This window comes from Lycorma delicatula, chromosome 6 (genome assembly GCF_047948215.1).
Source record: "Lycorma delicatula isolate Av1 chromosome 6, ASM4794821v1, whole genome shotgun sequence".
NCBI classification, from domain to species: Eukaryota; Metazoa; Arthropoda; class Insecta; order Hemiptera; family Fulgoridae; genus Lycorma; species Lycorma delicatula.
In genome coordinates, this window is record NC_134460.1 from 14,561,077 (window position 1) to 14,583,307 (window position 22,231).

At 28.5% G+C, this 22,231-nt stretch overlaps 1 protein-coding gene across 1 annotated transcript in view; it reads left to right on the top strand.

Annotated features, from left to right (window-relative positions):
• The window catches only part of LOC142326568 (E3 ubiquitin-protein ligase HERC2-like), a 57,906-nt gene that overhangs the window by 13,926 nt on the left and 21,749 nt on the right, over positions 1-22,231 (top strand). Inside the window, exons 10-17 of the mRNA XM_075369148.1 lie at positions 3,423-3,643; positions 4,337-4,547; positions 9,726-9,820; positions 13,453-13,559; positions 13,774-13,945; positions 15,250-15,353; positions 17,948-18,054; positions 19,651-19,778. Coding sequence (XP_075225263.1) covers positions 3,423-3,643; positions 4,337-4,547; positions 9,726-9,820; positions 13,453-13,559; positions 13,774-13,945; positions 15,250-15,353; positions 17,948-18,054; positions 19,651-19,778 — 1,145 coding nt within the window. The remainder of the gene's footprint in view (positions 1-3,422; positions 3,644-4,336; positions 4,548-9,725; positions 9,821-13,452; positions 13,560-13,773; positions 13,946-15,249; positions 15,354-17,947; positions 18,055-19,650; positions 19,779-22,231) is intronic.

Genomic DNA, 22,231 nt, shown 5'->3' on the forward strand with positions numbered 1-22,231 from the left:
TGTTCACTACTTCTTGATTTTTCACTTTATTCATTTAATATTTTACAATCTCATCTGCATCCACATTTCTTCTATACCTTCAGCCCTTCTTTTTCTCTTTAAATAGTCCCTGTGTCTCATATCATTATGCAACCTTCTCTTAATTTGGTAACTGTAGGTTTAATTTGGTATCTTCTTATTTGATAGGTATCGAATTAAACTTATTTTGTGCAGAATTACTTATTGTCTTCTTTACTTATTGCCTTAATCTCTTCTATCGATACATTAGTTTTCTTATAGTTTATTTTCATGCTACATTCTATCAAAAGGTCTACTAATTTTTTTGTCGCCTGTTGAATATTTTGTGCTTTATATTCTAAAATAACCACTACATCATCTGTAAACCTAGTACAACTTTGTCACTTTACTCATACACAGATTCCTTCATCTTCTTTTAGTACATTTTTGATACATATTCAATAATTCATATTAAATAATGTTGGCGATAGGACAAGGTTCTAAGATCAAACCATTTGGCTTGAGCATTGTTTATTTTCATAGCCATTTTCTAATTCAGGTACAATTTTTTAATTAATCTTCTGTTTTTCTCCAGTCCACTCTTTGACTACTTAATATTTCCATTAATTACACTTATTTCTTTATCTCTTTCTATATAATAAATGTTTCTCACCGATAATGCTTATTATCTGATTCTATTCCTTTTCCTTTCTCCTTTCCTAAATCTTTATTCTTTTTCCTGTAGCTAAGTCCTCTTTTTTTTTTATTCAAACTTTTGTTCAGAATACAGGATACATAGAGGTTTTACTGAACATGAAATTTAATTAATTATTTTGTAATCTTGATATTTTAGTACACCATTTTTTTGATTGTAATCATGATTGTTCTTCTGTCATGAAAAGTCTTCTTTCATTACCTTACTGTTGTGTATTGTATTGTATATTTTCACAAGTGCTAATAATATCTTATCATTAAGATATTTAATCAGTTCTGTTCGCAGCTCATCTCTTCCTTTAGCTATTTTATTCTTCATATCTTTTGTTGCTTGTATAGCTTGTTTAGATTACTTCTACTTCAGCCTCTCTTCCACTTCAAAATGTATCTTCTATGGGAAGATCATTTGGTTTTATTTTAAGTATGCTCCTTCTTTGTATAACTCTTTGCCAACTCTATGTATAATTCTTTAGTGCCTATATTTTTCCACCACTTAGCCTATGTTGCTGTTATTGCTTTCTTTTTTATATTTGTTCATATTGTCCTTTACTTTTTATGTTACCTTTCTTAATTCATTAATTTTTCTGTAGAGCCTCTTACCTTTTTCACCCTTCCTGTTCTTGTATTTTCTTATGGCTTCAATTTTTTTCAGTCATCATTCCATAATTTGTGACCTTTTTTTCCTCTTCATGAAGTCTATTATTTGTTCTGTTGCTATTTTTGAGACTTTTTCATATTCACCAAAATTCATTTGCATTACATCCTGCATTGCCCTTCTCTTTAATAATTGAGGTAATAAATTTGATCACTATAAAATGCATCAATACACAAAAGCGCACAATAATAATAATGTACTAAATAAACAGACACAATTCAGTTATAAAACAGTTTTAAATTGCACATTAAAGATATATCTGCTTGATTAGGAAAAAAATAACATCAGTAATAACATCTGTATATTCCAGGATGAGAACAATGTCACCAGTTACTGAAGAGGTTCAGAGATAGTTTCCTTGTGTCACTAAAAAGTTAAAAAAAATTTTTTTTCCATGACTGACGTAAAAAAATTACCTCCTACATTTAAAAATTTGATTAGATTCATTTTAAAATAATGTTTATAAGTCTCTATCACTGCTGCTTCCAAGAGTGAAAAACTTTCAAATTAAAGATTTAATGATTACAAATTCTCATTTACTTCTATCAAAATTCCCGTGACATAGTTTTTGAATTGTTGTTCTGAATGGCATAGCATTTTTCAAATCAAGTTTTATCTACAATGTTGCTGAAAAATAGGGTCTGGTTTTTTACATGTTTTTAATTAATTCTATCTTCATTGGATTGCTTATTTTAAGTAAGAATGATAATAATAATATTATTATTATTATTATTATTCATAAATTGTAAGTGCACAATGTAGAACACTGTTAGATTGATTTAAAATATAATATAGCATAATAAATTTACTGTATTTATTTTGTATAAATTTACAATTATACACTAAAGAAACATGATGTAGTCTAGTCAGTACAAAATAAATAGTATAAAAAAATTTTTAATTAGATGATCAAGTTTTAAATTGTACATTTTTTATTTAAAAATGCTCTTGACATACTTCTGAATATTAAGGGTTGGTGAATTAGATTATTACATTTTTTCATCTTAATAAAGGCTTATTATTAAACACTCAATGCCATTCAAGGAAATGTAGAGGGTTTTCCCTGCAAAAACATTTTTAAGAAACAAATTTTTTATGATGGATTCTTACTTAAATAAGTATTACCCTACTTTACTGATAAGTCAGTTTTATACAACCAATTTCTGAATGAGTATAAAGTACTTAATTTATGACCATATTATATGCATCCATAAGATAACATGATATGCTCATGAAGATCTGAATTTAGTTGAAATTGATTTCTCTCTTTCATAAAAAGTGTGATACATTCATAAACATAGTAAAGATAATAAACAATTTTTTTTAAATTTGTCTTCAATATCTATTACATTTCAAACCAAAAATCACTTGATTGCCCTTTTTCTGGATGAAATACTTAGTTCTTATACACCTATTAGCAGCTTAACTTCAAAATTCAGTTTTATAAATCAGTTACAGGAATACAGTAACTTTTTTCTATTTTTATAGAAATGCTGTATAAGGACTGTAATTAATATTTCAAGAGGGGTAAGATAGTTTTGCAACAGTGAAATAATGCACTGCATACAAATATATATGAATTTGTTTCACTTTATTAGTGAAATTTGTTTGTTACATTAAGGTGAAAAAACAAAGCCTCATAATTATAACATAAGATGTCTTAATTGATAAGAATATTTTTCTGAGATTTTGCCAAAAGAAGGTGTGTCTGTAATTTGGGTAGAACTGAAAAAAAGTAAAATACAATTTTTCATAAAATAAAACTGAAGAAAACTGCATCAAAAAGTAAAAATGCTTTTTAATTTAGAGTTTTTAAAGTCATTGCCAAATTGAGTGTTAGCAAGTTATTGGTAATTGTTTTTTTAATAATTTGATTCCAAAACTTAAAATTGTAAGAGATGAAAAAGTTTTATTTTTTGTTTACTTTTTTAAACGTTTTATGTTTTCAGCCAAATAACATTAAGATTGAGGCCAAGACTCTCCTCAAACTTCCCAATCTGTCTATCCCTAATTGCTGATTTGATAACAATTAATGAGTTTATCATTTATTTCTCAGGTGCTGCGGAACGAATGTGGTGTTTGGAAAAATTAAGAGAGTTGATGTGTTCACCACTTGGAAAACTTCTTGATATACCTGCATTTCTTCAAACAGATCGAGTTGATTCATCTTTAGCAAATTTATTACATAGTTTACCTCAAGCATTATTACGTCAGTATGAATATGAAGATCCTGCTGTCAAGGGTGGAAAACATCTTATACACAGTCCTTTTTTTAAGGTAAACATGTTATATAAATATTAAAAAGATCTCATGTGGATACCACATGACTTCTTTATACAGCTATAAAATTACATATACACATTTTTTACAATGTGTTTCTTAATCTTTTTACAATATGAGGTTAATAATTAGTAATAAATCAATACATTTAAATTTAAAAAAGTTAAAAAAAAGGTGATAGTCAAATTTGGACCGACGTGCCTTCCTCTTGTAAGATCTAAATATTTCATTAATTAAAATTTTATTTGGCTATAACTCGGGAACCAATAAAAATAAGTACCACTATATCATTGAAAAGCTCTCAGTGATGGCTTATTGCTACAGTTAAGAAAAAGTCAAAAATCCAAATTGTTTGGATTTTGGGCTATTTTGAACACTTTTGGTCCAGTCAAAAGAGGAGGTGCACAACTAGATATTATAATAGTTACAAAAAACAAAATTTGAATATCCTACGGCTAATTGTTTTTGAGTTATGTAAGATACATTTATACGTACTGACATCATGCCAAAACTACTCAAATGGATTCAGGGATGGTCAAAATGGATATTTCTGTTGAAGTCTGAAAACCAAAATTTTTCAAAATCACAATATTTCCTTTACTGTACAAGGAAGTAAAAAATGTTGTACTTCTATAAATATTAAACTTTCTATTGATTAAATTTATAAAATATGTGTTATATACTTTTTAGGCATTGGTAGCACTTGCTTGTGATCTGAATGTGGATGCTACATCATATTGTGCTGACCGGCACAAATGGTCTTGGTTTCAACGCTACTGTTTAGCTATGAGAGTTGCAGCAGCGTTAATTCATCGAACTCAACTTCCAGCTACATTTTGTGCTGGGGTACAATACATATTACTGGTTATTATTAAAAAAATTCTTAGTTTTTTTATTTTAGGTGGGTATAAAAATTATTTACGTTGTGCAGCTTTTTATCAGGAGGTTGTCAGTCTTTATTGTCTTCATGTATTTATTTACGAGGGATATCTCTAAAGTAAAGATTGCTGGGAAATTTCTCTCCTTTTTGGCGAACCTGTATTGTTCATGGCCATGCTAGTAATGTACACACTGCAATGTTTCTGTAAATTGTCATGTTGTAGTATCTTTGATTATGTTTGAGTTATTACATTATAAAATAAAAGCAAAATCGATATTGCCGCAGACTGTGAAATACGTGGAGTCATATGTTTTTGAACTGTCAAAATATTAAGCCGGCTGAAATTCATGACAGTTGGTTGCTGTGTATGGTGATAAGTCTAATGAATGAATGAAATGTCTGAAAGTGGTGTAAACGGTTTAGAAATAACAGAATTAATGTGCATGATGAGGAACATTCGGGGAGGCCCTTGATAATCACAGCGGACTTGTTGAAACGCGTCGATGATGAAATCAGAAAAGATCATCGCAACGATTACTGACCTGGTCCTTCTTTTTCCTGGTGTTTTAAGAGCTGTTATTGGTCGCATTGCTCATGATCATTTAGGTTTCAGAAAGGTTTGTGCATGTTGGGTGCCGAACATATTAACGGAACATCACAAAAAAATCTGAACGGGATCTGCTTCAGAATTTTTGATGCACTACACAGAAAAAGGTTATGAGTTGCTTAATTTAATTGTTACTGGCAATGAAACATGCGTTTTGTATTACATGCCAGAGTGAAAATGGCAGTCAAGTGAATGACATCATCCTCAATCACCAACCAAACCAACAAAGGTCAAGCCACAGCCATTTGGACACAAACTGATGGTCACATTCTTTTGGGATCAGTTTGGCATACTGCTGATTGATTTTATGCCATGTGGAATGACTATAAATGCAGAAGCTTACTGCAAAACTGTACCTAAGTTATAGCACACCATTCAAAATCAGTGATCTGGGCAGCTGACCGATGGCATCGTCCTGCTGCACAATAATGCATGTCCACATTTTGCGGGTCCGACATGTGATTTACTGAGAACATTGGATGGGAAATTTACAATCACCCACCACATAGGCCAGACTTAGCTCCTTCCGATTGTTTGAGAGATTGAAAGAATTTTTGAGATTTTTTTACAATGAAACGGTCTTTACTTTAGAGATAACCTCTCGTACCATGTGTAACATGAAAAACCACTTAAAGTTAAAATTAAAATGTGTTAAAGGAAAGTTTTATTCAAAAAGTTGAATCTGTGGTCAAAATGTGTTTAATTCTTTGGCTTACTGTATTGGGTATTTTGTTGTTTACTTAACTTTTAGGAAAAAAAATTCACTGTTATGAAAATTTCATTTTTTATGACTTTTTTAGTTCAAGAATGTATTATGAAGAAGACCTGCCTTCTACATTATAATACACTACAGTAGTCTCTTTCTTAACCATTTTTCATTCAACTGATCACTCCGTCAGCCAACTTTTGTCTTTTAAATAGTTAATCAGTGGTACAAAGGAAAGAATTTAATTATTCATTCAATCATCTTATATAAATCATACTGACCAACATCACTGATCGTGATTTGTTTTTAAAAAAATTATTAAATTTTATTAGTCAAAGGTCAGCTATGAATTATATTTTCTATATGTTATAGTGTTCAGATTTATAACAAATGGAATGCTTAGATTTAATTTTATTGTTTTAGTTAATGAGCTATTTCATTATATCATTAAATAGAGTGTATTATAAACAAATGGACTGTCTAACCTAACATCAAAAGAACCATTTACATGTATTTGTTTTTTTGATGTAAAGAAGAATAGTGAATCTGTCTTACATTTTAATTTAAATCTCAGGTGATTAACTGAAAATGAATTCTAAAATTAAATATCCATCAGTCTATTTATTTCTGTTAGTAATTCTACATCGCTGGATCTAATGGAATAATTAGACTAAAAAGAGATTTAAAGTTTTCTCTTAAATGGATCCTGAATGTAGATAATTAATATTACATTCATTGCATTGAAACAGTGTATATAACATTTAGGTCTAGTCCATATTCATAAATAAATAAATTTTTAATCTGATTTATTAATCAGTCATATAACATATTCTAGCAACCTGTGAGCAGGGTAAGTTACTGAGATCAGACTATAAGCCCATTGTTTAGAAAAAGCTACATTTAAAAACTTTAATTACAATTTAAGTTGATGATTAAAATTTCCCTTATCCATGGACCTTTCCTTCCTTTTTGAAAGACATTGTGATTTTTTTTTAAAGAACCTTAAATAATACAATTATTTAATTTTAAATGCAGATAAAACTTGCACTGTGCTTCTCAAGTAAACGAAACATTGTGAATTGCATAGTTAGATGTTTCATTAATGGTAATGATTACTTCTGATGCCTGTAGCATGAAATTTCTTGTTATTGTTAGATGATAAATTTTCATAGGATGATCAAATCGTACTGTTTTGTTCTAATGCAAATTAATTAAATATTTCATTTTTCAATATTATTTAATTGTATTTATATGTTTATAATAATAATTCACCTCTGAAAAATATCATCTCTTTCAATTTCTTTCAAAAAGGAAGAAGGAAGAATAAGGAAAAAGAATGAAAGGTAAGGAAGATACTATGCCCACAGAGAAACTACAAAACAACTAACAAAAGAAAATACCTCAAGCTTATCTCTAAAGTAAAGACCATTTCTTTATTAAAAAAATCTAATCTGCAAACTTAATAAATATTCTTTATTTCTCTTAGACTACATATCTTACACTACTTTTGTATATAATCACCACATGAATTAAGACATTTATTATAGCAATAAACTAGCTTCAATATACCCTTATCGTGTTTTTCTGTCGTTAGTCCATTTATCCACTGATTTACAGCATTCTTAAGTCTATCGTCACCTGTGAATTGCTTACCTTTTGACAGTGTTCTATCATCCACCTCTTGCAAGGTCAAGAGACATCATAAGATACTCAGGCTGTGACTTACTGAACAGCAATATTTTATTGACTGGCTCATCTAAATCCTGCAGAATATTGATTTGATTATTTTTTAAATAGCCATCTGATAATCCTTGTTATTGCCTGATCCTTGTTATTACCTGAATTGTATGGAGTTTTAACTATCCAGCTGAATCTTAAATACTGTCAGATCTCTTCCAGAGATTTATTTATTATTATTGTGTACAGTGTAATAAACATATTAATACATATGTTCATTTGTATGCGTTATGATAAAATAAATGAAGGAAAATGAAAATGCATATCATGTCAAAATGTAGCTGTTTACAAGTTAGTAAAAAATTTAATTCATTGGCATAGATAAAATAAACATTTCTTTCCGTGAGAATATTTTATGATTTTGCTGAGTTATCATGGTAATCATTAATATAGTCCCTTTGAAAAGTAGCTATACACCTATATAAACACTATTGTATCATGAGGGATTGTATTCCATGTCCCTGTAAGTAGTTTTTTTTTAAGAGGTTGGTAATCCTGTGTTGTGTGCTTTGCTTATGCGGGGCAGGATGCCAACCTTGAGATGAGAAGTATGTCTGGTTCTTTGTTGTACATTGTGTGATCATCCCCTTCGATCATAAAAATGTTATTAACTTTAGAACAGTGATTATTTCTCATTGAATAAGTCTTCCATGAGCATAGTGGGTACACATAGATAATGAAAGACCAGTTTTCCTTTAGATTTCCAGGTACACTAGTTTCTAATTGACATAGTGTAAGTACACTAATCAAGAAATTTTAGGAGACAGGATCGGTAAAGGACTGATTGGGTGAAGTAGCAGACTATCAATACTCAAAGAAAAACTTCAAGACCTAGCTGCTATGCAATGTAGTCCCAACGAGTCCTTTGAGAAAGTCGGCCCTACAGAATCTATTAGTGTTGCAACTGCACACAAGGCAGTTCATAAGAAGCTCAGTCTCATCCTATATAAATTAAAAGCGGTTTAAAGTTTATCTGCCACAGTCTTTGGAAAGAGAATTAAATTTGGGTAAATGGTTTCATGTGGTTCTTGAATTTACATGACCAAAAGATTGAGGACCAGATTGTAGTATCTGAAAAAAGAATAGGTAACCCAATATTCTTCATGGAAGCAATACAGTTCATTATTGTGAAGTCATTCATCAGTTGTGGGAGAGCTAACCAAGGACAAAGTTAATGCTCAGATTAAACAAGACAGTGCGACTGAGCATACAGCCAAGGCAGTCCATGAAATTACTGCAAGAGGTTTTCAGAAATAGAATCATTTGTAAGGCCTTATGGCCGCCTTATTCTCAAACTTAAGCTCTACAGCCCATACAACCCATACAGTAGAGAAGTCAGGTTCTATAAGTTCTTCCTTATGAGTTTAATTTGAGTATATTTCTATCCTTGTTAACAACCGCAACCAGATGTCCAGACTATTGAGAAAGTTTCTTTAGCGACTTTCCTAGAGACTGTAAAAGCAACTGATTAATGTTTTGCAAAAAATTATCTTCACGTAATACTGATATATGGCCACTATGTTTAAAATCAGCTCATTTTCTGTTTCACAAAATTTAGCCAATAAATGAAAAATATTTGATTTATTTGATACTGCATAATTGGGAAAATTGCTCATTAAATACTTCTAGCATTCAGAATAAGACTTAATGATTAAATGAGTTACATAATAAATATATACCAGGCATGAAAATGGTAAATCTGTTGTACTGGTAGAAAACTACTAACACAGATTGAAGGATAATGCATCATGTAGTCTGTGTGTTTTGACCTTGTCTGATACAGCCTCAGCAAAATATCTGCCTTGCTAGGAACATGTAAAATAAACATAAGTGTAGGATCGGCATCTTTTAGACTGTGTGACTTAATGAAGTACTATATATCTATTCTCTAAAAGGTTTTGTTTTAATATATATGTATATGTACGTATATATATATATGCATATTTATTTATTGATTTTCATTAGATATTTGTTATTTAATTGTATTTATTCTTTCATAAATTATTACATTATTATAATCTATGGATGAAGGTACACTAGATATAAAGGAAAAATCAATCAAAACAATGAAATAAAAATAAATCAATCAAATAAAGCAGTAGGTAATTTTGCTGTTTATTTATTTTAAAATATCTTGTTTGTTATACAGGCTATGGTGCTGGTGGTCGTTTAGGTATTGGTGGAACTGACACTGTTTTAACACCGACATTGATTGAATCATTACAAAATGTATTTATTAAAAAGGTAAATTTACATAACCAAGATCATTTTTGAATTATTGTACAAGTGGTGTTTTTATGGTTGTATATTTTTCATTGTTTTTTGTTTTGTATCTCCTCTGATTTGAATGATTGATGTTAAGAAATGGAAGATCTTCGTCATACTTTTCTTTAAACTTAACAAACTTGCCGCAGAAAAAAAATCAGATGCTAACTAATGCTTTTGAAAAATAAACTTTCAGTGAGGCAGGAATATTATGTGCTTTAAGTATTTAAAATAGAGGTAAGGATGTAGAAAGAATTGATTAATGTTTAAGTTGATTGTGTACAATTATGTAAATAATTGGGAAAGAGTATGCAGTTGTCCCATCAAGTAAATAGGTGATTTGCTCAGACATCTCCAGAAAACTCACTAATTTCCTGGTTTGTGTAATCAGAGATTATGGTTGTCATTTGCTAATGTTTAATTGTGCTGAAAGTGGAAAAAAGTACAGTTCCAATAAATTACCACCCCAAACTAGATTTGGTTTAATATTCTGTACACATAAATAAAGTAAACTTAAAATATGATTTTATCATTCTTGAACTTTTTTTTATCAAGCTGGTTGTATCACAGATTTTACAACTTATTATAATCCACATTATTTTATTTGATGTCTTTATTTATTTGAATTTAGGATTATATTTAATATTCAAATACATAAAGTAAATTTTAGTGTATTTGTCTAGTTAACCTTAGTTGTAAAGAAACCTTATTTATTAATTTGGATCCATGATATTGTGCATCTTGGTGCAACTTGACATTCAGCAACTCTTAAAGCACATTACTATGGAATATTTATCAGTTAAACTGTTATGAATAAAATATTAAATAGCAAAGATTTTAATTAAATTAAAGGTCTGTACAGATTTGGCAAGAAAATTAATTTACAAGAACAGCTTGATATTAAGATTTGTACTTTTATTATTATTACTGTTATGATTTGTTATTAATTTTTATATTCCCAATTTTGTACTTTGTTAGAATTCAAGGTTGTTAACATTTCACCAAATTATTTGTTAAGTACCTGCACTCATTATAATCATTACTTCTAGTTAAATTTAAAGTTTTTTTTTGGATTTCAAAATAATATTGCATCAAAAATATTTTTGTTTACATCTATTATAAAAAGTATATTCATGGCACAAAAAATCACCCCAATAAGTATAGCACTCATGTACTGGTAACAAATGAATAAGTATTAGACTGTGTCTTAAGTACCGTGGTGCTGGTGATAGTTGTCTGACTAATTAAAATTAAATAAACATGAAGAACAAAAAGACAGCAATTACTACTTGGCAGTATGTACCTTTGCCACGCCACATGTTGTACACCAAGCACTGCCAATGTGCACTCACCAAGTCTCACCAAGTCTTTACTGCCAATTACTGTATATTAAATGACTTGTACCTGTGTTGAAGTTGTAATGTATAACTTTACCCTTTTAGTTATTACTTCTGTTTACTAGAAATTACTTTTTCAACATGATCATTGAAAAATTTGAAAAAAAAACATTTAGCCATTGGGTTAAAAATTGAGAACAAGAAACAATATCATTATTAAAAGTATGAAATCATTATAATCATTACTAATTATAAACAATACGTAATTAATTCTTTTATAACCTTTATTTGTAGTAAATTATTAATTTTTAATAATAAACAAAAGCTTACTTAAATTTCTTCATGCATCTAATTCAAACTTGTAGCAAGTTTACTATCCTCACTAAACGAATCACTATCACTGTCACTTTCATTTTCACTTTCACTATCAGAGTCTACATGTATAATACAATGTTCTGTCATTTCATCTATCAGTGGTTCCATTTTTACGTGCTCTTTTTCAACATTTTTTACATTTTCACAATAGGGTTTCCAGTCATCTTCATTCATGAAATTAATTTTCTCCGTAGTTAATTTTTTTAACATTTGTGAGAGAAAATGTTGTGTTATGACTCACCACATGTTTTTTAACGGCTGACCATACCACCTCATTCAGATTCAAATCAAGAGTCTAAAAACACGATGCCCATGTTTTTTCAAAAATTCATCCGTGATATTTTTGTACTTTAATTTTATGTAACTTCACTAATTCATATGATTGTAATTTCAGCATTTTTTAACTATATGGAATATGGGTTTTTTCATATCTTTTGGATATGGGTCATATCTTTTCTTCTAGTTAGAATTTGGCGCTTTATCAATACCTGTATTGATGTATTCCACCAATGTCTGTATTAACAGACATTGGTGGAAGATTTGGAATCAATTTTTGATGTGCCCATTTCATGAAATTGTCTGTATTCATGTTGTCATGGCAGTTGCCACTTTTTGAACTGGCTTTACAAGTTTGTAATACATTTGGAATAAAACTGATTTCTCCTACAGCATGAATTGCTATTAAACGTTCACCTTTATTAATCAGCACATGAAGTCCCTCAACAATACCATCAGACCATGACTGTCATACAATGCAAACTTAAAATGTATGTTTCATCCAAATAAACAATTGTAGCATTGCTTTGTCTGCACTTAGCCATTGCCTGCAAATATTCAATTCTCTTCCACCTGATATTGGATTTCTCAATTAAAAGTGCCCTGTTATTTTCAATTTTACCCCATTTGAAACCTAACTCTTTCAAAATAACAGCTTAAGTTCATTCTCTGCCTTTAAAATCAATAGGCGACTGAAGTTCTTGCTTTTTTTAAAGGACGTTATTCATTCTTCTTTGAATGAAATTCATTAACTAACTATTCTTTTAACTACACCTAAATCAAAACTGTCCAGTCCACTGACAGGTTTCAAATGTTGTTTATACTTTTTTGCTGAAAGAACATGTTGGGATGATGATTGAAGAATCATGTCTGTTTTTTCTCTTCTGAGTTTTTGAATTTGTGTTCTTGATATTCCACAAGGAGCAGAAGTTCTTTTTTCACATTTTTGAATGTCAGTTATATGTTTGTCATCAGTTAATTTACCTGCTTTTAGAGCTTCTTTTTTCATGAAATCATAAACATTATTGATAATTTCACGTGCTTGACTCCTAAGTTTTTTTTTCTTAACTGTGGATTTAAATTCTACCGTAACAAACTGCACTAATACCACACAAACAAAAAATAATATGTTACAAAAAATTTTCAAAAAACAATGAGTAATTATAAAATAATATGACTGCACAAAAACGCTATCCAAATGCCTTCATTGAACACGATATAAACTAGACTAAAGTTTATTTCTTTATACACACATTGTGTAATATGAATGACAGATCTAAATAAAATCATGACAAAAGACAACATCATTTCTAACTGCATGTATAAATTTTTATAGGCCTGTACATAATACCAATCTGAGCATTAGTCATTGGTTAAGGAATTGTCATTGTTTACAAGATTGATTCATTAAGCATTTTTATACATGTAATCAACTCAAGTGGAAAGAAGTGAACACACAGCAACATAAATGTATTGTTTGTAAGTCAAAAATTAAAAAAAAATAATAATAATTACGTGCAAAAATAATGTTTTGGAAAACAATAATATAATGAGATGTCAGCACATGACATTTTAAACTCATAGATTCGCTGGGGCAACTATACATATAAATTTTTTTTGTAGGTTGCTGTGAATTCTGGAGGTAAACATTGCTTGGCATTGACTGCAGATGGTGAAGTTTATTCTTGGGGTGAAGGGGATGATGGAAAGTTGGGTCATAGAGATCGTAGGTTTGTTTTATTTTAATTTTCCTATCACATTTTTAATTTCTGTTAACTGTCTGTTTAACATTTATTATTGTTTTTCTTCAAAATGTTGTTAGTTATAAAATTTTTTAAATGAATTGCTTGTAGTAAAAATTATGAATGAATTTATAAATACTGATTTTTGGTGATGTAAAATTCTAATTTCCAGAACCATTGACTTTTTTTTACTGTGTTTTAGTATGTGTGACCGTCCTTGCTTGATAGAGACTCTGCGTGGCAAAGAAATGATTGAAATTGCTTGTGGAGGTTCAGCTGCTATTACATCACATGGTGAGCTTTATACTTGGGGTAAAGGTCGCTATGGTCGACTTGGACATGGAGATTCTGAAGATCAGCTTAAACCTAAATTGGTGTGTACATTTTTTCTTCTTGATGACTTGTGTATTTTTTCTCATACTTTGTCTTTTAATTAATAAAAATACAAACATTGGTAATGAAGGTTCTTGTTGATAATGTCTTGTAGTTGTTTCATTATTTTGGTATAACTTGTTTAGAAAAGGTCACCTTCCCTTTCATAGAGTTCTTTCAAATCTGTCCACACTGAGTCTTGTTTTCTTGTGTTGTTGCATTAACTCTTTCAGGATGCACTTTGCACTTGTTTTGCTATACTTCAGCTTGTTACCGATAATGTTATGAATTGTGCCAACACTTACTGCAACTGGTTTTGCTATACGTTATACTCTAATATGTCAGTCTTCATGAATAATGTCGTCACTGCAGATTTCAAGCGAAGGAATTGACACTTCAACTGGCCGGTCAGGATGTTGCTCGTCAGTCATTGAGGTTTGACTGTTTTTGAACTGTTCTACCTACTTATGTATGTATTTTGAATGTCCCAAACTAAGTATTTCTCTGTTTTCCCAGCATGTATTATTTATTTATAGCAATATTTCATACTATATTCCCTTTTTTCTTCCTGCTATTATTTGTATGTTTTCATCTGTATTACATAAAAGTAAAATCAGCCTTAAAATAAAAACGAATTTTTCATTTGTGCTTCTGACTCAAATATCAAAATACGTTTTAACATACTAAATTGAAAAATCATTGTCAATACTAGATTCTATTTATTTTATTCTTTTTTGTTTGTTTTTTTTCCTAAATATATCAAAAGGTAGTACGATGTTTACATTGTTTTAATTTAATATGAGTATTTTCCAAATATATCAACATTATTTATTCTGTTTTATTTGTTAGCCATCTGATTGTCTAGATTAGGTGTAGTCATTGTGGAAAAACTAGACATTATATGAATAGGGGTTTTAGTTAGCAATTTTTTGGATTTCATCATTTGTGGAATCAATTTATCTGGTCACCCTTAATAAAAATCCAAAATTGTTAGAATAGATCAAAATGATAATTTTTGATATTTTTCTGTTACATTTAAGGGCAAGGGTAGATTTACCTTTGTGCATGTTTTTATAATACGTAAAAAGAAAATAATGATTACTTAGTATGTTTTACTAATTTCTTATTTTACAGTAGTTTCTAATTCTCTTTAGGTATAAGAATTTATGATAGTAATATTTATTACTGAATATTCAAGACTTTTTTCTAAAATAACATGTTATTATGAGAGAATATTTAGGGTTACAATATTTTATGTTTTGTTTTATATTAATTTTAATTTGAGATCTTTTATTGATTTTTATAGGTGCCTATGAAAATAGATTCTCTTGCTGGACTTGGTGTTATTAAAGTTGAGTGCGGTTCACAATTTTCAGTTGCTTTGATGCGTTCTGGAAGTGTTTATACATGGTTAGCCTTTGTATATTAGTTTTAATAAAATTTAAAAATATGTTATTTATATTTTACAAGTAATAACATTTTAAAAAATTGACCCATTTTAAAAAAATCTTACTTTATAATGGCAGAAATTAAAGTAAAACTGCCTCACTTTATCTTTCTTTCCAAAAATTAGCAACATTTACAGTCAAAAGAAGAAACTGTCAAGTAAAAAATACAATTTTATATTCTTACTTGTGAAGATAATGAAGTAGTAAAGTTAAAATAAACTCTTTAACAGACTATTCAAACCCATCTAATTTAGAATTCAACATAATTGGCAATTTTGAAGTTAATGCAAATAATAAAATTAATTCAAAATAATAAAATTAATTTAATTAACTACAACTGTATAAGGAAGCTTGGGTTGGAAGTCAGACACTTACACTAAAAAATAACTCTAGGTTTCTTGTAAGAGAAATCAGTACTTTCTTCAAAATGAATAATTCTAGAAAATATTAACTTTGAAAGCACAAATAGTGAATCAGAAAATGAAATTGATTGTATTCTATTTACAAAAGAAAAAATAATTATTATGTCAATGTGTCAGTTATATGCAGATTAATCCAGATAGTGCCCATAGAGTGATACAGTCAAGAAAAAGAAGAAGACAAAACTGGATATTTATAATTATGCTAATTATTATGAAAGAAAATACAACAAAATGTAAAAAGAAGTAAATAATGTAAATTAAATAAGCATAAGAACTGCAAATATAATTAAACATAAGTACGAAGGTATTGAAACGACTTCCAGTGTATTGTATGAATCCTTATTATGAGATGGCGAGTGTAAGAAAAATGAGGATAGATCAAAAACATGCATAAAATATACTGTCTAAAGATAAGAAATTAAAAAAAAATGTCAACTTGATTCTTTTATAAATGGGAAAAAAGATGAACCCATTAAGAAATTGGACAGGTGAAGGAGATCAAGAAATTAGTAGATTTTTTAAGAATGAGTGGTCTGTGTTTAACCTTAATATTCTATAGAAAAGTTCCATCCAAAATTAAAGTCAGAGTATTTTAATCGGCCTTTTTCTGATTATAATTTACAGTCTGAAGATAAGTGTAGGTATTAATCAGCTTGTGAAAAGTGCCATAAAAATTGATGTGCTGAAAAATGCTGGTTATAACACTAAAGGACGTTTCATTTTACACAACTTTTAAATTAATATAATGAAAAAAGTGAATGCTATTAAAGTAGTTTATCGAACTAATGTAAGTATTTAGCTTTTTATCAGAAAATATTAAAGATTAAGATGCTGCGACTTATTTGGTCACAGCAAAAGTAATCATGAAATTACGTTTTTAAATTTGAAAACGTACATAAAAAATATATCTTTCCAGGATATTTGAAAACAGATTTAACGTTTTACAATATTCTGTTCAGTGTTATTTAAATGGTTCAAATTCATATCACTAGCATCAGAATAGGAAACTAGAAAAATTATTTTGAGCTAATGCATTGATAGTTAATAACTGATTGCTGTTTCTAAATGTGTGTATTATATTTAAAAAGAACATGCTGATGCACATGCATGTTTCAGTATGTTTCTGTGCATCCTATTAGAAAGCTGAATCAAACATCACAACCTTTAAATATTACTTAGTGCTTTTCATTGCTATATATGATGCTTGTTTTTAAATTAGGTCTATTTTGAATTTGCCGCCTATATATGGAATGTAAATTTAAATTCCTATGTAACAGAAAAACTCTGACATTGCACTGATTTGTAAAAAGAGATTGTTCTGTTAGTATGTTTATTCTTCATGAAGATGTAATTATTTTATTATAAAGCAGTACTTTATATAGTTATTTTTACATAGATGTTAAAATCTGTTTTGGTAGTAATTTTAAGATTAAAACAAAAGAAAATAATTAGGGATAAACAATTCTACTAGGATTAATGTATAACAGTGTAAAATAGGGAACTATACCTAAAATTATAAGTTGAGATTATCCAAAATGGTTAAATGCTTCAAAACTTAAAAGCCATTTTGATTAAGTAGATTATCTGTACTATAATGATGACTACAATTTTATAAGTATCTTACTTGGATATTGAATTTCCAAATTAATTTTCAGATTTATTTTGTTATTAAATTTTGATTTTTATAAATTCCATTTTCATTTTTTAATCTTTTCCAGTTAACATCTTATTATTTAAATTTAATTAGATCTTATTATTTAAGTTTAATTAGCGATAAGTATTTCACTTTCATTAACATTTAACTTCAAAAATTTTCTTATTACTGGATGTCTTTACAACTCTTAAAATTTACTTGCAGAGTAGTGCATGCATTGTGGTATGCAATGGTATTGGAACGCATCCAGTTCATTATTGTTTACACATTTAAAAAGTACTTTATTTTTGTGTTGTATATTTTGAATATTGGTTTTGTTATTCTCCATGCTCATTTCTAAAAGTTTTATTAAGATTTTTCATAGTTGAGAACAGTGTTGTATTTTATTGATCATGTTGTCTGGGGGATAATAACCTGTCTAGTTCTTCACTTAGAAAAATATTCCTTCAATTTTTTGATATTTAAAAAATTTTTCCGTAGGGGAAAAGGAGATTATCACAGATTGGGACATGGTTCAGATGATCACGTAAGAAGACCCCGTAAGGTTGCTGCTTTGCAAGGCAAAAAGATAATCAGCATTGCTACAGGTATACATTTTAATGTTTTCATGAATGTTACTTTCATGATGCTTTTCATGAAAAGCATCATCAGTTAGATCCCTTCACCCTGTTCTACATTATTTATTTACTTCTTATAGATTTTTTAATCATTTTTCTATTGTAATTATACAAAAAATCTCTTCATTATAAATTTTCACTATTCTGCCAAATATTTGAAACGTTTATCCTCACCATATTTATTTCTAAAGTAAATCAATTATCTTACAAACATATTGTAATGGTAGAAGCTATTAGTAATAGAAAGTGCCAGAATAAGAAAGAAAGAGAAAATGAAGAACATAAGGAGACTAATAGATTGAAAAAGAAAAATCCAGAAACAACAACACAGAATTCTTCCTAAAATAGTGTAGAGGGTTCGGACAATAGAAACAGCTTGAAATGCTTGAACAAATAAAAGATAGATTGGCGGCTGTTAGTACAGGTCAACCCCTAGGCCTGGAGTACCAGCAAACTTTGGTACACTGTGATAAATGTGTGGTCATTTGACTTGGTGTGTGAGAGCATTCAAAGTGTCTATCTCTTGTTAACTTTGTATTCATTTTAATTAGCTGTTGTGAAGTTCACAGTAAAATCAGAATTGTATTTTTAATTTATAATTTACTTATTTTGTTAATAGTAAGTTATCCTAGAATAAATAAATTGTATCAGTAAAACTCTGTGTGCTACCTCACACCAATAACACACAACAATATCAAACCAATGACATGCAAAATATTATTTAGTAGTATGATTGATTACAACCAATTTAATAAGTTTAAATATAAACTTAAATTTAATAAGATTTTATTTAATAAGCTTATCTTATTCAAAATCATTTTGGTGGTTTATTAATGATAGTTACTATATTTTTAAATTAAGTATTTTTTCTACTGTTCTTATTTTTCTGTTGTTATTTCTAATTATAAAAAATATAATAAACTCTACCATGTTAGGTATCTTTAAACATCTAATAGATCATTGTATAAAAAAGCAGTCCAGTTTTGAAAAGATATAAAAATACTAAAAATAAATAAGATACATTTCTTTATTTAGCGTACCTACTTATAGAAATATAATTCTTTACCTTAATTATTGGTATTATATATTGATATATTGGTATTATATATAATTTATTTATTGAAAATTACATTTGGTTTATATAGTCATTGTTGTTCAGTATTTATTGAGATAAACCTTTTACTCTATTCTGTTTTATTTTTTGGTAGTGCAATAATAACACGGTTAATAGTTAAATTGTCACAGAAATCATTCTCTGAACAGAGCATTTCTTGGATAGTTTACTAATTTCTTATGTCAGCTATTTAAAGTAAATTTTTTAAATTACTTCTAGTCCATCAAATAATTTATTACTTTTGTCTAATGGTAAAAATATTAACTGAAAAGGAAACTTATACTTTTTATATGAAAAAAATATTTGTAGGCCTATGGTTGTTTCAATAGATTGAAGTTGGTCTTAGCCTGCATTTTCTACATTAAAAATGGCAAATTGTTGCTTATATGTGTTCTAGAAATAAAAATAATGATCATTGTTTGAAGTAGATTATATCTTAGTATTTTATATAGGTTCATTACACTGTGTCGCATGTAGTGAACAAGGTGAAGTGTTTACTTGGGGAGACAATGATGAAGGCCAACTTGGAGATGGATCAACAAATGCTATTCAAAAACCACGCCTTGTTGTTGCCCTACAGGTAAAGATATAACTTGTTTTATTTGATTTAAATTGTAATTATGGTGTAACTTATTTTAAACTAATTTCTAAGATTTGTATCGCATAAATGGGAGTAGCTGTTCAAACTATTCTATTCCCTTATTCAAATTACCAATCCGTTTCTTTAAATTATGATTATATTTTATTTTTTTTATTGTTGAACCTTAATATTTGTTTATTTCATTGTTTGAATTTTTTATATGTGAGCAATGTAACTTTACCAGCAAAATATTTTTTTTTTAGATGTTTGCCATTATTGTTCGTGGTGACGATTTGTTGTGTGATTATCATTTGAAAGAAGTTTTCTGTTTGGGTGGTAATTGACTTAATCCTTTGCACTCCTGTGTCCTGCATTGCAGTCCATGGTGTTCTGCCAATAGGGTCCAATTTGTTTAGGGTGTGTGCTGTCATTGGTATGACAAGTGGGTGCAGACCATACGAGCCATGCGGACACGTAAGAAAAATTTTGTTGGAGTCCAAAGGGTTAAGGAAAGTATATGATCTCCGTACTAGAAATGATGGGCCAATATCTTTACTGATGTTTTTGTCATTGTTTTCTTGTCGCTTCAGTGTATTAAGAGATTTTAAAAATAATAAGAGTATTTCACATAAATGATCATCCTCAGTACTAAATTTTTATTTCATAAAAATTAGCTTATTTTTATTACTCATGTTGATTCTGTTAGTGAACACACTTTCTTCTTTCCATAGAGGTGATTAATTAATATTAAATTATTTAATAATAGTAAATTAAATAAAAATAGTGTCATTTACTGAAGTAAGATGGGGAAAGTATTATTTGCTTGGAGAATTTTGTATTTTTGAACAAGAATTCATATAATAGTAGATCCAGGTTTCTATTGGAGCTGGTATTTATACCAGTTAATTCTTAATATTTTGTAAATTTGTCAAAATTTCATATTAACAATATATATGATTAATAAGATTTTGTAAAGAAATAAAAATTATTTTTATCTTCTTCAAATAAGATTTTCAGGTTGATTCCAATGTCATTACCATTCCAATGCCATTTTTATTAGATTGAAGTGTTTTATTAAATTACAAGTTATTGGGGGTCAAATTGATTTTATTTAAACAGAATCAAGAGATAACTAATTTGCTTTTTAGGACCCTAACAAAACACTAAACTTATCGTTATTAAATATTTATTATACCCACATATATTCTCATATAAATTATAATGTCATCTCTTGGGGCTCTCAAAGAAACCTGAATGCATTTTTAAGTTTCAAAAATGGGCTGTCAGATCATTATCTTGTGCTCATAACTATGAATCGTGTTGACCTATGTTTAAATACAATAACTTACCTTTGTGTTTAGATTTATAAATGTGCAATTTTTGCTAAGAAGATTGTTGTTTTTGTGAAATTCAACGCTATACATCAGCTTAAGAGAAAAGTTCTTATTACGTTGTCATTTTTAATAAATTGCCAAACCATTTGAAAAATCTTCCAACCAATTTATACAATTAAAAAATTTACTTTCACAAAAACAATATTATTCTGTTGATGAATTTTTTAATAATACAAATTAAAAATAAAATCTTTCTTTATTCTGTTTTAACTTGTACGTAAGTATGTGTTCAGAATAATTTTCATAAGTGCCATTTGAATTGTAGCTTATTTTGTAGTAATTTTTTATATGTATTTTTTATGTATACATGTATGTATGTATGTATGTATGTATTTTTGTTCGACCGTAGCAGCTGAGTGGCTGAACCAGTTTATATATATGACCTTGCATTGGAATCCTTACATTACCAGAAGTGTCATAGTATATAAATATACTATTTATGTAACAACAAAATCACAAATAAATTTACTCTTTATATAACAACAAAATAACCAATCACCAAACACAGTAACAGAACCTAAAAAAACTAATACCAAAAATCAACTTTCACAGGATCCCGCATTGTCAGCCTGTACAAAATTCCAAAATTACATCAGATAAAAATAAAAAATAAATAAAGAAAATTTTGTCCTTCAACGAAAATATTTAAATGCAGTCTAGGAGGGGAGGGGGAGGGGCTTGAATAGTAATTTTCCTACATTAAAGGAATGATTGGTCACTCATTACTTGATTTAATTAAATACAGCAAACTATGTTTAATCCTTTATTTTCATATCTTATTCTTTTTTTTGGTTCAATTTATTGTTATTTTTTGCATTTAAATAAGTATTTGGACTTTAAAACATTTATTTTTATCTTATAATTTGTTTTTATATTTATAATTTATCTTATGTTGATGTGATCTATACTTCAGTTTATCTTTAGTGTAATCATTATATTTAATAGAGTAATCATATTGGTTTGAACAATTTTTATTCTGTTTAAATCGATGTCTCTTATTTTATTTATGATTATGGACTGTCTTTAAACATTTTCATTTGTAACTGATATAATATATGT